Consider the following 15462-nt stretch of genomic DNA (forward strand, 5'->3'; position numbering starts at 1 on the left):
TTGTTAACCCATTTACTACAGTGTGTTGTCCATCTGTATGCAAAAAAAACCATTTATTTATCCTATGCTTGTCAATGTAATGTTGCATTTATCACCACCATTCTGCTATTGCATCTTTCCAAAACACTGCCCCACCCTTTTCAAGAAGTAAAATGGACGGGGAGAAGGGCAAGAAAATTGAGTCTGTGTTTATTTAGCTCAGTGAGTGTTGCATACCGCTGCTTCTCGGACTTAGAAACGAGTTAGTGCATACCCAAGTGAAACAACGTCCTGAAACTGTGCATTAGATCCGTTGGTTTCACTGAACTTTGGTGGTCCCGTGCAGGTCTAGCTTCTGGGAGGAGTGTGAGGAAGCTTCAGGCTTCATGTAGAGCTAAGCTTACCCCGAAATAATGAAATATTTTGGACTGTTTTTTCGCTCCTCTCACGGGGGAGAGGTGAGGGTGATAGGCTTAGGGCCTTTGCGAGTGATCTATAACTTTTCAGAGCTCTTCAAGGCAGAGACTCGCTGGAATTTCTTCTTGTAGTTGTGAAGGCTGCAGTTACTGATTCGGGGAAGTCTGGCAGTCAGACAGCGCCAGACCAGCCACAGACCAGATACTGAGATGTAAATCCATCCATGTTTGTGGGTGGACTTCCTTCCTGAGGCTGCTCGGTGACCCTGGGGAAGTGGATTTATTTCTTCTTTTTCAGGTGTGCAGGGTGGGGGGTTGGTTGTGGTTTCTTGGTTTGGGGTTTTTTTCCCCTTTGTACTTGCCTGTAGATATACACTGAAATGATCCAAGGTAAAAATGTTCAGTTCTCAGGACTCAGTTCTGCTTTCACCCTGAGAACTGAACATTTTTACCTTGGATCATTTCAGTATATATCTATTACGCTGCAACAGACTGAAACATTGAGTGATTAAATCATTTGCAATTAGAATATATATATATATATATGACTTTTGGGAAGGGAAGGAGGGGGAATGACTTGCAGGTGAAGAAAGGTGAAATATAAGGCTGAGAGTTTCTCTTCTTAAAGGCTGATTTGTCTGCTAGCAGTAGGCTAACATCAGACTGGTTCCTAAACGGAATTGTTTCATGCTGAAAGGAGCCTCTTTGAGGAGAGAACTTCATTTCATGCTGTGCTGATGAGAGCACCAGCCTGGACTGGAAAGATTTTGACGGGTGAATTTGGAGTGCGTGTTTGTGGTGTTTGCAGGGCTTTGGCATTGACAGATGATCCTTGCAGCCAAAGGTGAGGCTGGCTGACCCTCCCGGAGCAGTTTCCATGACAACCTAGCATTTTTGAATAATCTTGGTTTAAAGGAAAGCTTTTCCTCCCTCCCCTTTCTCCCAGTGTTAGTTTCTCTGGTTTTTGTAGTTTTGTTTTCATCACACCTTAGAGGAGTTTTACCATTTCTTGTGAGACCTATGAATAGAATACACACACACCCCCATTTAGAAACACTGCTCCACAGGGTTTCAGGAAAGGGTGATAACTTGGAATAAAATTAGCTATTTTTTTACTAACTGATAATACTTGCTGATTGTTCATGTCTTAATTTCTATTCCTGTTACAAAACGGAACAGTTAAATAACACAGATGTGGGTGTGTAGCAAGCTCTTAGCTCCCCCTTTGCGTAGGTGAAAGTTTGTAAATCCCTGTGCCTCGAAGGAAAAAGGCAGAATAAGCCGTTTTCGTGGCCAGCTGCTCCTTGGTCAGTAATGTCCGAAGCGAAGAGTCCTGTCTGAGCACCCAGGAACTTCTACCAGAGAGCTTTTACCTACTGTTGTCATGTTCTCAGTTATTTATTGTCCTCTTCTACAGGAAATACTGGGATTTCTCTTTTTCCAGTATTACAGGCACTGCTGTTTGGAGTTTGACAGTGCTGTGTTTAAATGACCTGTTTGATGGTTGTTTTTAGAAGAAAATTCAGGTTTGTTTTTAGAAGAAAACTCAGGTTTGTCTTAAGAGTTTCTCATTGGAGTTACAGTCTTACTAGTGCTCAAAGATCTCTCTGTCTGTGTGCTCTGCTTCTGTCTTTGCCTGTAGTTAATTTTACTTATTTCATGCATTTTCTACTACCAGTATGGATCTGTGGTTTGTACTGAGAAAACCAGTGGTGACTTCAGCTGAGCAAGGAGATGCGACTTTCCCCATGAAGAAAAAGCACTGCTTCAGAATTTCAGCCTTGCTTTGGCCATTTCTGTTCTCTTCCAGGAAAAGTCTTTGTTTTGCCTGTGGACAGAATCACAGAATCACAGAATGGTGGGGGTTGAAAGGGACCTCTGGGGGTCACCCAGCCCAACCCCCTGCCCAAGCAGGGTCACCCAGAGCAGGCTGCAGAGGACCTTGTCCAGGCGGGTCTGGAATATCTCCAGAGAAGGAGACTCCACAGCCTCCCTGGGCAGCCTGTGCCAGGGCTCCGTCACCCTCAGAGGGAAGAAGTTCTTCCTCCTGTTCAGCTGGAGGTTCCTCTGCTTCAGTTTGTGCCCATTGCCCCTTGTCCTGTCGCTGGGCACCACTGAAAAGAGCTTGGCCCCATCCTCCTGACACCCACCCTGCAGATATTTATAAGCATTTATCAGGTCCCCTGGCAGCCTTCTCTTCTCCAGGCTGAACAAGCCCAGCTCCCTCAGCCTCTCCTCGTAGCAGAGATGCTCCAGTCCCCTCCTCATCCTCGTAGCCCTCTGCTGGACTCTCTCCAGTAGCTGCTCATCTTCCCTCGTAGGCCTGGAGGCAGTAATCAGAGATTTGCACTTCCTTTTTGCAATTCTGGGCTGCCCGGTGGGTGATTTGCTTTGTCAGGAATAGCCAGAATCCTGATTTGACTGCACAGACCAAGACGTTAATTTAATTCACTTTAATTTGTATTGTAGTATCGGGGGCTCTCTGACAACAGTGACTTTACAACTGGGGACAGGCATTTAGGAGAGAAATATATTAGTCGAATGTGTGGTAATTCTGTTGAGGATGTATTAATAATCTTGATTTCTCAGATACAGAGAATGCATTATACGTGTCCTAGGTCTAGCACTTCTTGTATGTGAGTTCCTGAGCGAGTGTCTGTGTAGCTGTACTAGCATCAGCAACCACTGATGGTTTTAAAGTTCAATAACTTACAAATGACTGAGGCCTGTATATCATGGAGAAGATGTAATTAATTGTAAAGGTTAGCAGGGCATTAGACTTTGGACTTTAAAGCTATGCCGTTGCACGTATCTGCATCCTTGCTCTGTCTCCCCTTTTCTCCCCCTTCCCTTGACTTCTTCTAGAACATAGATTTAAATTATTTTGATTTTTGATAGTGACTTTTTGAGGAAAGTATTAGTTCCAGGACTAATGTAATGCACCATCCGTGAGCTTGTAATCCCAGCTTTCAAAGTGCTTAGTGAAAGTAGGCTAAAGCTCTCAAAAATAAAGAGTCTGGAGTAAAGCTTTTATGTCCATATTTAGACATCTTAAGTAAGGGACTTGATTTTAGAAAAGTTGCTAACTATCCTGAATACCCCATGACTTGAGGCACTGCTAAAAAGAACCTTGAGTTTGGTCCCCAATTTGAGTCGTTTGGGAGAGATTTTTTTTTTTTTTTTTAAATAGATTACAGGTTGCTGAGGTCACTTAGGATTGTGTGGGAGACCAGCATGGAGGCTAAGCAGCAGGACCTGGTTTTTCAGTATGGGACAGCCATATGCTTAATCTGCCGGCAAGTGTTTGCATGGGAACTTTGCGCACGACGGTTTGAAGGCTGTGAGCACACACCGCAGCGTACCTGGTGGTCTCTGCCCTCAAACCCAGCGCTGTGTTCGAGATGTATCTACAGGCAGAGATCACCAGGAGTTAGAGAAGACAGCAGCATGGGCAGTAAACTCTGCTCCAGGTCCCCTGTGCCTTGGTCTAGGCCACCGCGTCCTTGTGCGTGCAGTCTGAGGTGTCTATGAGCCAGCAGTGTGCCCTGGCTGCCAAGAAAGCTAACGGGATCCTGGGGTGCATCAAGAGGAGTGTGGCCAGCAGGTCGAGGGAGGTTCTCCTTCCCCTCTACACTGCCCTGGTGAGGCCCCATCTGCAGTACTGTGTCCAGTTCTGGGCTCCCCAGGTCAAGAAAGATGAGGAGCTACTGGAGAGAGTCCAGCGGAGGGCTACGAGGATGGTGAGGGGACTGGAGCATCTCTCCTACGAGGAGAGGCTGAGGGAGCTGGGCTTGTTCAGCCTGGAGAAGAGAAGGCTGCGAGGGGACCTCATAAATGCTTATAAATATCTGCAGGGTGGGTGTCAGGAGGATGGGGCCAAGCTCTTTTCAGTGGTGCCCAGCAACAGGACAAGGGGCAACGGGCACAAACTGAAGCAGAGGAAGTTCCAGCTGAACACGAGGAAGAACTTGTTCTCTCTGAGGGTGACGGAGCCCTGGAGCTGCCCAGGGAGGTTGTGGAGTCTCCTTCTCTGGAGATATTCCAGACCCGCCTGGACAAGGTCCTGTGCAGCCTGCTCTGGGTGACCCTGCTTGGGCACGGGGGTTGGACTGGGTGACCCACAGAGGTCCCTTCCAACCCCAACCATTCTGTGATTCTGTGTTGAGTGGAGGAACTGCCTCAGGTCTGCCAATGCACGTTGAGGTCTGAGCTCTGGTTGCAGCCTCGACGTACCTTTTGGAAGAGTTTGATCTAGTTGTGGTTTGAGGTGTTTTATGTGTTCATGGCTCATTCTTCTCTCCCAGTAAGTGCTGATAAATTGAAGAGAAGACGAAGTTATGCTGGCACGCACCCTGCATTGTCTTTCCCTGCCTTTTTTGTGCTTTTTTTGAAATAGGATTCCATACCCATGATGTTCTCAGTCACTCTCATCATTAGAGGCAGAGTTTGTCTTGGAGAGGCAGAGTGAAGAAATCTGGAGATCCTGCTGTCACATTTTAGCATTCGCACCATAACTGGTCTTTGGAATAGAAGTGAACAAAGTTGATTGATTCTGTTATGTCCTGGCAACCCTGAGTACCTTGAGCAATCTTCTGAGTGGTGATCAGTGCCTAGCCAGCTACACTTTGTACAGCTGGCGTTTGCCACAGGTGCAAATTCTGTGTGTTGGTTCTAAGACCACCTTTTTTTTCTTGATTGCTGTCAAGGTGGTAATGGGCTCAGTCCATGAATGTGCCCAGCTCTTGTATTTGCTATTTTTGCTATTGTCAGGACAAGCCTGAATTGTGGTTCAAAGTGATCTTTCCTTCAGCCTACCTTGAGGCGAGATGCTTCTCTGCTGCTTGGTTTCTTTTGCCTGAACAGAATGACCTGACGAAGCAGCTGAGGTGTTGCTTTGCAGATGGGTAGGTAATAGCTCTAGAGTAAGCTTTTTTTTATTGCTTAATTGGAGGGGTAGTGACTGGTGTTTGAGTGGGACCTGAAATGTTAGCCAAGCCCCCAGATAAAGACCATGAAATTCTTAGCTCGGGGTTCCAGAGAGCAGCATGGGTTAGCTGAAAACCAGTGATTTCCCAGTGCTGACTTAAAGCTTAGAAACAGTGCGTTAGTGGACTAAACAAGTGTTGCAACCCAGAAGCAGGATGCTGTTGAAATGAGTTGTCTTTGAGAAGAATTGGAAGGTCAGTTGGTCAATTTTAAGGGTGAGTTTCAGCAGAGGCATAGTTGTACTCAGCTGAGTCTTTCTGAGGACCTGGAATTGGTTCTTCAAAATAACTGTCAACCTCAGCTAGAGCCCGCATATTATTTATGAATTGTGCCTTACACTTTTCTGTATATGGTAGACTATGCATAGCTCTCTAACTGCTTGGAAGTCTGAGGTTAGTGCGTTTGCTTAACCTTAATTTTATTAGAGAATGCAAAAAATGTATCATTGTTTGGGTTTTTTTAATAAGATTTTCATAGTTTTGTTTGAAAGGTAAGTTGGATAAATGACCATGAAGTTCGTAAGAAAGTACTAGAGATTTCTTTCTTACCTAAACCTAAGTAGCTGGGATTAGTTATGAGTTAATACTTTATACGACCATAATGCAGCTGATTTCTTGGATCTTGATGCTGAATTGTTTGATATACTTAGTAGTAACAAACACAGATGTACTTACAAACTGCTGAGACAAGATTAGTTACTTCTGTAATTATAAAAAAATCTTACTAACATGCCTGATTTCCATTTACAATGTCACAAGCTTTACGTTATTTTGAAGGGTGCATAGACATGTAATTACAGGTTCCTCCTTCCTGATATTAATTAATAGTGTTACTCACTAGAAGAACAATTGAGTAGTGTGTACATGTGTTTCTGAACACAAATTTTTTTAAGACAGAGGATCCCAAAGCTGATCATAATCTGTTCTGGACTACCAATCAGGAACACTTGTAATAGTACTCTCAGCTTCAGTTGTTGAAAGGTGCTGTTTCTTGCAGCACAGTGAAAGTGTCTTAAATGTTTTTAATGCGTTAAATTTGCTGTAAATGAAGCAATGGCTGCTTTGGCATCTCTCCAAAGTTTGGCATGCAATGAGGTTTCATCTAGAACCAATAACAATTACTGAATTTTTAAAAAGTAAATTTAGCATCAGACACCAAAATTCTTTTTTCGTCAGTGACCTACTTGCTTTAGTTGTTGCTCTTTCCGTCTTCCAGCCCTTATTTATACCTCTGTAAGATCAAGACATGGACGGAAGGTGGCTTGGCGATGGCTCTTTTCCACTGCAACGTCAATACATTTATTATCCTAAACCTTCCCTGCCTCCCCTCTCCCCCCCTCCTCTGTCCTCACACCTGCACCAGTCCCTGCCAAACCCTTTCCCTCGCTGCATGAGGAGAGCCATTGCAACACGCTTTCCCCGCGTTTAGGATTGCACGCATTTGTCACCTTGGCTCAGGCTTCCCCGAGGCCAGAACTGCTCTTATCTCCCTGATGGGGAGATCCAAACTGATAGGCCAGTTTAATTGGAATGGGGTGTGGTGGTTGTTTATCCATCATCACATTAAAATCTAGTGACAGAACAGAAAATGAAATGAGAATGAATTGGAACAGACGATGTATACATCTGTCACTGATCAGATGCCCAGCACATGTACCATCACAGAATCACAGAATAGTAGGGGTTGGAAGGGACCTCTGTGGGTCATCTAGTCCAACCCTCCTGCTGAAGCAGGGTCACCTACAGCAGGCTGCACAGGACCTTGTCCGAGCTTGTGTTGCCCTGTGTGAAAACATCTTCAGCAGTGCAAGTGGATCTTAGTGATTTATTGCGATTCTGACTTTTGACCTAAAAGCCAGCAAGGCTTTTGTACGCATCAGCTCAGAATGACTTCAGAAGACACGCTGTTATTTCTCTTCATGTCTTCAGTAAGCTTGTTCTCCACAAATACGGGAGAAGCTGACAGCCCTCCTGCTTCGTGTGGTCGCCGGACAGTTGTCGGTTCCCAGATTCGATTCCTCTGGTAGGAGTTTCTCAAAGGAGATTTACTTGTGGCGTTCTGTGTTATGTTTTTCCCCTTCTAAGGGTGGTGTTGAAACATGCAGCTTGTTTGTCGTCGTTGTCCCCTATACCAACAACAGCAGAGAGTCAGTAAATTATTCATATAATTAATTTTTCATCTAAGAGGCTGCAGGCCATCTGTTGATTTGCATAAAATAACAGCATAGTCACTTCGTATCTATTTCAGTACCTTTGGAGGGAATGGTATGGGTAGAAAACATGTCCAACATAATACATTTTGGACAAGGAAATCACAACTGAATTTTCCTCTGCAAACACATCTGACTTGTTCTGCAGAAGAACAACCTCGCGTTTGAAGCCGGAGTGGAATTCTCTGCTGGTGCCCATCAGTTTGGTTAGGTCCTGTGAAATCAAGGTAGCTGGATTAGTTTGTACGAAATGGTGCAAAATCAGGTTCACTATTTACAGGCTTACTGCACAGTGTTTGTAAAATGGTTGTGGTTTTGCCTTGTTCATGTAGGTGCCACTGAACTGCTGCTTCTAGCCCGCCGGACGGATTTGAGGCGAATTTCCTTAGACACCCCGGATTTTACAGACATCGTTTTGCCACTGGAGGACATCCGTCATGCCATCGCCATTGACTTTGATCCTCTGGAAGGATACATCTATTGGACCGACGATGAAGTTAGGGCCATCCGCCGCTCGTTCATCGATGGGTCAGGTAGTCAGTTTGTTGTCACGGCACAGATCGCGCATCCTGATGGCATTGCTGTGGACTGGGTTGCCCGAAATCTGTATTGGACTGACACTGGCACAGACCGTATTGAAGTTACAAGGCTTAATGGGACCATGAGAAAAATCTTGATATCGGAAGACCTGGAGGAACCCAGAGCTATTGTGCTGGATCCCATGGTTGGGTGAGCAGCTGTTCATGAGCATTTGTTAAATATTAGTCGTGTAAAGAAGAAACCTCCATCTGCCTCTACGTAGGTGTGAACTGTCTACCTGTGTGCAGATGCAATGATAAACTTCTGAGTCTTCAAAAATGGAAATACTGGGATTCTTTGAAAGTTAAGGCTCTGAGGCACAGGGACTCCTGCTTCCTTTTGACTACCTGGCTAGTCATCTTACGTGTCCTTAGGTTTTATTCTCCTGTTTAAAAATATTGTGGGGCACTGTGTGCATCTGTTTATTCCAACAACTAGCACTGGTTATGTAGTTTTGCTAAGGTGACTGATATAGGAGTTTTTCGTAAAAGGTCAATGTGTTTACATGGTGATGTTTTTTGCATGGATTGGGCATCCTTACTTAAGTAAGGGAAATATATTTGGCTTAGAAATGCAGTGGTTTTGGGGAATGGCAGTCTGGAAGAAGCTGTGTGAATATTGAAATTTTTGTTTAATAACAGTTCTTAAGATTTTTTGTTTCCTGCGCAGGTACATGTACTGGACTGACTGGGGAGAAATCCCAAAGATTGAGAGGGCAGCATTAGATGGCTCAGACAGAATTGTGCTGGTGAATACCTCGCTTGGCTGGCCAAATGGACTGGCACTGGATTATGCAGAAAGCAAAATATACTGGGGAGATGCCAAAACAGACAAAATAGAGGTTTGTAATTGCACCTGCATTTTTAATTCCATGAAGTTATAGGACGTAGTTACTCCATTTTTCGTGGTGTTTAAATTCTGATATAGCTGAAAGGGCAATGGGATAATAGTTGATTTGTGCTTTAAGAAATGTTTCAGTTTCTTCTCTGTCTTTGGGTAAGTTGCTCCCTATTCTTCCTCCATTTTTCTGTGTGTGAAGTGGAAATGATTGGACTAATATGTTTTATTCTTTGTGCTGCTCAGCTTAGATGCAAGTGGAACATATTTTAAAGAAACAAATCTCATTTCACATAGAACTATTTGTACTCCCAAGAATCCTCTATAATTTGCATCTCCCTGGTTTTATTAGGGTTCCTGCAAGAGGATAGATTTTTCGTTTCTTTCTTGTATGTTCTGCTGAAACTTTTAATTGAAAACACAAATGCCATTTTTCTTCTCTCCTACACTGAAAGTCTTGTGTGTGTTTCGTTATATAACATTTATGGAACAAATTTGTTATTTATTATCTCTTTGGCAGTCTTTGAGGAAATAGTGTGGTTTAGTATTTGTTCAGTTTACTATCAAAAGGCAGAAGTTTATGTGGAAGCAGGAGACTTGGCTACTACCTGATGTATAGTAGCACTATCTACCTTTGTTACATCCTTGTAGATTTGCCATTCTTTCGATGAATTATGGCTTTCCTAAGCAAATCCTTCCCATTGCAAGTAATTTTCAGCACTTATCGCATTAGGCCCAAGATCTTCTCTAGCCTTATGAAATTGTTAATTTATTTATGACTTCAAATAAGTGAATGTGAAGTCACAGTCTTCTGCTGGAAGGTCACATAACTGTTTGTTCTCCTTCAGAGTCAAAGCAACTCCAGTCCTGCAAGGTGAGTTGCTTTGAAGCTCTCCTTGGGAGAGCCTCGGGGAGCGCAGTTTTCTTTGTCCTGAAAAGAAGATTTATAGTCTGTAATTCACCTAACGTTGTATCAGCTCTGAGAAAAGATGTGAAGAAGAGTCTTGGCTATGTTAGAGATCTATTCACAACAGATTGAGCACTTCAGCCCTGGTACTGTCTTGGACTTCAATGCATTTTGCAAAAGGCAAGTTAGGCACTCTCCACTCTCATGCTCGCAAAAACATGGAGATTTTTTCACGCACTTCAGTCTTACTTAGACCCACGGTTCCATATTCATTAATAATGATTCTGTTCAGTGCTGGATCTGTTTGTGATAGAATTTTTCATCTAGATCAGACATGAGCTCACAGCTGCAATCCTGTCAAATTGGCTAGAACACATGATATAATGTTTATGCCAACATTGCAATGTCTGTGGCAGTACAGAACATATCTGATCTGGCACAAAGTCTGCTGGGACAATTTCCATTTCATTGTTTTTAAACCAATGTGAGCCAGCAGAATGAGTGTGTTCCAGGTTGTCATGTAACATCTATGCAGGGCATCGGAGAAGATTTATCATGTAAAGGTTTTGGAATTATTGTTATTTTTTTTCCTATGAAGCTCCAAATGTTAGAGTTATGATTTTACTGCTGCTGGTTTTTATAAAAAGTTAACATTTGTTAACTCTTATCAATGTGCAGAAAATCTTGAAAAAGCCTGGCTAAAACCTCTAATGCAACCGAGAAGAAATTCTCCCATGGTTTTTCTTTGGTGTTTTTGGATTTTAGTTTTGTTTGAGGATTTGGGGTTGTTTTTAATTGGTGAATGTGTTAATTTAAGGGTATGTGACAGAGCTCTGTAAAATCAAGAAAATTATGTGTAAGGTGACCAGGAATTCCCCACCCCACACATACCTTGTTTTGATAGAAGAAGCTGGCATTCATAAATGGTGCTGGCAGGTGATGGGTGCAGAACAAACAAAAGCAGATGGTTCTTCAAACAGCCTGTGGTAAGTTGTGGAAATGGTTGTGGATTTTAAAAGCTTACATGTGTTACTGGGAAGACTGGGTAAGTCTGTGGAAGGGAATTCCACTGCAGTTTACTAGAAAATAGAATTGCCTTCTGAACCACAAATCGCTGACCTGTAAATTGCTGTAGAATTGGAAGAGGCTTCTTGAAAAGTTTCAGTGTGTATTTGCTTTCTTATGGTGTTCTACAGGTGTAAGCTTTGATTATTCTCTGAGACAGGGTACTGGGATGTGTGGAACTTTGGACTGAACCCATACAGCCTCTCTCTTTTCCTGTGTTGAGGCCATTCTGTTTCTTGAAGGTTTGAGCAGTCTTTATTGTGTTAGCTTGTTGCGTTACCTTTAGGAAAAACTTCATGTTCTTGCTTAGATGTAATATTGCTGCTTGCTAACTGCACTTCAGAGGGGCAGAATTGGGTTGAAAAATCGATGGTCTCTGATAGTGATAGATCAGATTGTGAGTTCAGTGCACCTTCTGTAATTAGTAAAGCATGGAAAGGCTCTGTGGGATGAAGAGAACGGCTCAGTCTAAAGTAGATTCCCCCCTGTCCTGACATTGTATGAAGTATTGCAGATTTAGTGGTGAGCTTCTTTACTGATGAATCTTAGTAAATTTTCCCCAAGATCTTGTGTGGCCTCTCTGTAATCTTTTGTGAGAGATTGACTTTGCTGTGGTAGGCTACAGAAATCTCAGTCTACAGTGACACTATCTAAATCTATGGTAGCTAAAATACTACTACCATTTCAAGTCTTCCCTTTTCCTCCCGCTGCCTTTCTCTCCTATGGCAACCATGAATCCTGAGGAGATTTGTCACACTTTCCCTGCCCTCCCCATCCATTTTTTATATCAGTTTAGTAGAAGATGCTTTGACCTTCAGTAAATGTTTTAAACCTACATTTGGAGAAATGATGCTGGAGGAGGTGCAGCAAAGAGGATGTTTGTGACAGGATCAAAAGATGAAGCTGGGAATTGGACATGAAGACAACAGAATACATGCCTGGTCCCTGCTTTGCTTGTATGAGTTTGTATAAATTTGGGGGTGGGGAGTAAAAGCAGGAGAAACACTTTTGTCTACTTGCACTGTATTGCCTTCAAGTAGTTTTTCATGCATGATTTTACATACGTTGTGCTTTTCCTTTTTTTCCCTAGTATGTGGAATTCCTCAGAACCGTTATTTAATTGCAGCGCTACTAAAATGAATGTTCCTCGCAAGCTGTGCTCCTGGTTTGTTTATGCCACATGTGAGCTTTTATTATTTATTTTTTTACACACTGATTCACGCGATGCTGTTCTGGAGCCCCCAGATGATAATAAAGCATCAGCAGGGGTTAATGGAGACTGGTAGGGGGTACAGCAGGGAGCTTTTGTTCCCATTTTATCTGGCAGCCTGCAGCAGGCAGAAGCAGGCTGTGGCTCAACAGCTTCGTCATTTATCTCGGTCAGGTTTCACTGCTGATAAACTTCTATTGAAATGGATGGCTGCTATTGTGCTTACCAGTAGGGAAGATTTCTCATTGACTTGCTACAGGTTTAAAGCATTTTCCTGCCGTGCTATGAGGTTAAAAATGTATGATCTGCTCTGTTGAATTGGTCTTATGTTTTCCTGCTCAAGTGAATATTTGTCTTCTGAGCACGTACGCTACCTGTTTTAAGGCATAGGTTGGATTTAAAATGGTCAGCAAAGCTCGTATTGAGAAAGCAATCATAAATGGCTGCATGCACGTGTGGCTGCGTGCGTTAAGAGGAAATAATGATGATACGGCTGATTTCTCACAGTTTTTTAGTCTTTGCTTCCTTTTTCTTTATTCGTCGTCTTTCCTGTTCTCCATGCTCAGAGCCAGGGAGGACACCCACTCACACCTACTAGTGGTGAGTTCAAAGAAAGGACTCTCTGACTCCTGCACAGAACCAGCCATTACCTAGTGATTTTTGAGTGCAGCTCTAACTTAAAGTGTTTCTGCATTCCCAAATCTGTTAGCCGTGCCTGGCATTACTGTCTGTAATCCTCGTGATTAATATGGAAAGTCTTACATCCTGCTGTTTTTCAACATAAATACACACAAGTCCTCAGAACCCAGCCTTGTCGGACAACAGAAAGCAGACGCTGCTAAGACTTTTGTGAGCACAAAAATCTTGAACAGAGAGGACCTTTTTGTCTTTGACCCAGGAGCTAATAGCTTGGCATCTAGAGAATGCTCTAATTCTTATTCTAATCCTGAAATTGCAGGGCTGCATTTTCCTCCGATGACAACTCCCTCAATTTTACTGCCATCCTAATAAGGAAATTTTGTTTTCTAAGCATTCGCCATTTATTTTCTGACTGAGAAATTCTGTCTCATAGCATTAGTCTTTGTATTGTGGAATGCTGATGACTTGTAAGCCTGACTACTGACCCTACCCTCATCCACCTTAGCTTGATGCAAAGGTCTGAAAACTGAGAAGCAGAAACCATTGAATTCCTAGCTGTTGAACACAGCTGCTTTTGTGTACTGCCATTAAGCTTTTGCAGGTATGAGAAGTAAGATAGTTGAAACAAATATTCAAAGTTGCTTTACTGTTCAATTTTGGCCACAATTCATTACCCACCTGGTCTGGATGGTTGTGACACTTGGGAACTTCCTCAGCAAAGAACAAGTATGTGCTGCAGAGAGTAGGGGCAGGTCCCTCTCCTCTGTCTGAGGTTCAGAATTGTGAAGCTTACTTTGTCAGAGACTTTCCAGCTATTTCTTAATGCTTGCTAAGCCTGCATTAAGAAAAATTATAGATTTTTGAAATAAGTAGTAGATTAAGGGCTTTTTTAAAAAGAAACAAACAAAAACCAAAACCCAGTTAGTTTATCCTGTGTATAATTTCCATTTGGGAATTTTCTTTGAACTTCTTAATGAACTTAAGGAAGAATGAAATTTCATGATGCAGACCAAGATAGGCAAACTGTATTACAAAGCAAACAAATGACAGCCCTAGAACCACATAGTAGTAGTCTCCTGACAGTTGAAGAGCTGGATATGAGAGTTTGAGTGACCTCTTATCCGTGAATTCCAAATGCTGAGCCAGGACCTTCTGGCATTGTAAGCTTGTTGTTATTTAACAACCACAAAGTTAAATTCCTTTTTTGCTTTGGCTTTTGAGCATGGTGCTGGAGAATTGTCATTTAGGCATGTACATTTGCAGATGTTCAAAGTGTTTTAATATAAAAGTAAAAAAGAAGAAACATTTATAACGTTGATGCCGGTTTCAATTTGGGAACATTAAAAAGTTAACTTTTTATTGCCTTTGATAACTTGTGACTATCTAAATAAAATTAAATGTGAAAGATTTGGTTATGGAGGCACTCATTACAAACCACTTGTGCTGACAAGTTCTCAGAGAATCATAGAATATTAAGGTTGGAAACGACCTCTAAGATCAAGTCCCACCGTCAACCCATCACCACCGCGTCTGCTAAACTGAAGTGCCCCGTCTACAGGTGTTTTGAACCTCTCCAGGCATGGTGACTCCACCACCTCCCTGGGAAGCCTGTTCCAATGCCTGACCACTCTTTCAGTAAAGGAATTTTTCCTAATACCCCATGTCAACCTGCCCTGACATAACCTGAGGACATTTCCTCTTGTCCCTTCACTCGTTACTTGGGAGAAGAGACCAACACCTGCCTCACAACAACCTCCTTTCAGGCAGTTGCAGAGAGCGATAAGGTGCCCCCTCAGCCTCCTCTTCTCCAGACTGAACAGATCCAGCTCCCTCAGCCACTCCTCATAACTGCTATGAACAGAGTGTCATCCTTAATGGAACAGAAGGAGAGGTGCCCAGCACCTCGCAACAGAAAGAAGGGAAGGTTTTGGCTAGATACAGCCAGAACTCCTGTCCAAGACTAACCTGACTCTGTGATCTGGGTACCAAGCATGGTATTTTTCTAAGAAGTGAAATTGCTGCCCTAAAAATGATGAGATATTACAGAAGACCTGGACGTTCAGTTTTGAAATGGTTCTTGTGTCATAACCTAAAGTGGCCATGACAGAGGCAGAATGTCCACGCTCTAAACACGTTGGAGCTGGCTTCTACAACCTGTTTGCACGTGATTATGAGTAGTGAAAGCGTACCTTTCTCAGACTTGATTGTTGCTTACATCTGCACAGCTCGACTGAGACTTTCCACGTTGGAAATTCAGAGATGTTTCCTACAAGCTTTGCTGACAGATGGGCAGTCCTGTTTTGCTAATGACAGCTCAGTAAAACTCATGGCGCCCGATGGCCTAGCATGGAGCTGATTGAAGGACGATCTTTGGATCCCACTGAAGTGTCATGCATACTTCCTATATATTTTTCGCATCAGAGTTAGGAAGTTGCATTTTAGTTTACCCTGTTGTCTCATCTAGAAAGTAACAAGCCTCTACTTACAGTCAGTATTGGTTACCTAAGGGAAAACACAAAAATACCTCAAACTGAAATAACTAGAGCCATCATCTAACCTCGCTGAGTCTGACACACTTAAAACACTGTTTGAAGGCAAGCTGGGGAGTGATGTGAAGAGACATTGAACCGTCTTC

The 15462-nt window shown here is 42.9% G+C and overlaps 1 protein-coding gene across 3 annotated transcripts in view; it reads left to right on the top strand.

The window, feature by feature from the left end:
- LRP6 (LDL receptor related protein 6) overlaps positions 1–15462 on the top strand; it is a 136419-nt gene that overhangs the window by 72973 nt on the left and 47984 nt on the right. For all 3 annotated transcript variants that reach the window (XM_075442162.1, XM_075442170.1, XM_075442179.1), the window contains 2 exons: positions 7923–8319; positions 8839–9010. In XM_075442162.1, coding sequence (XP_075298277.1) covers positions 7923–8319; positions 8839–9010 — 569 coding nt within the window. The remainder of the gene's footprint in view (positions 1–7922; positions 8320–8838; positions 9011–15462) is intronic.

The sequence above is a fragment of the Opisthocomus hoazin genome, chromosome 1 (assembly GCF_030867145.1).
Source record: "Opisthocomus hoazin isolate bOpiHoa1 chromosome 1, bOpiHoa1.hap1, whole genome shotgun sequence".
NCBI lineage: Eukaryota > Metazoa > Chordata > Aves > Opisthocomiformes > Opisthocomidae > Opisthocomus > Opisthocomus hoazin.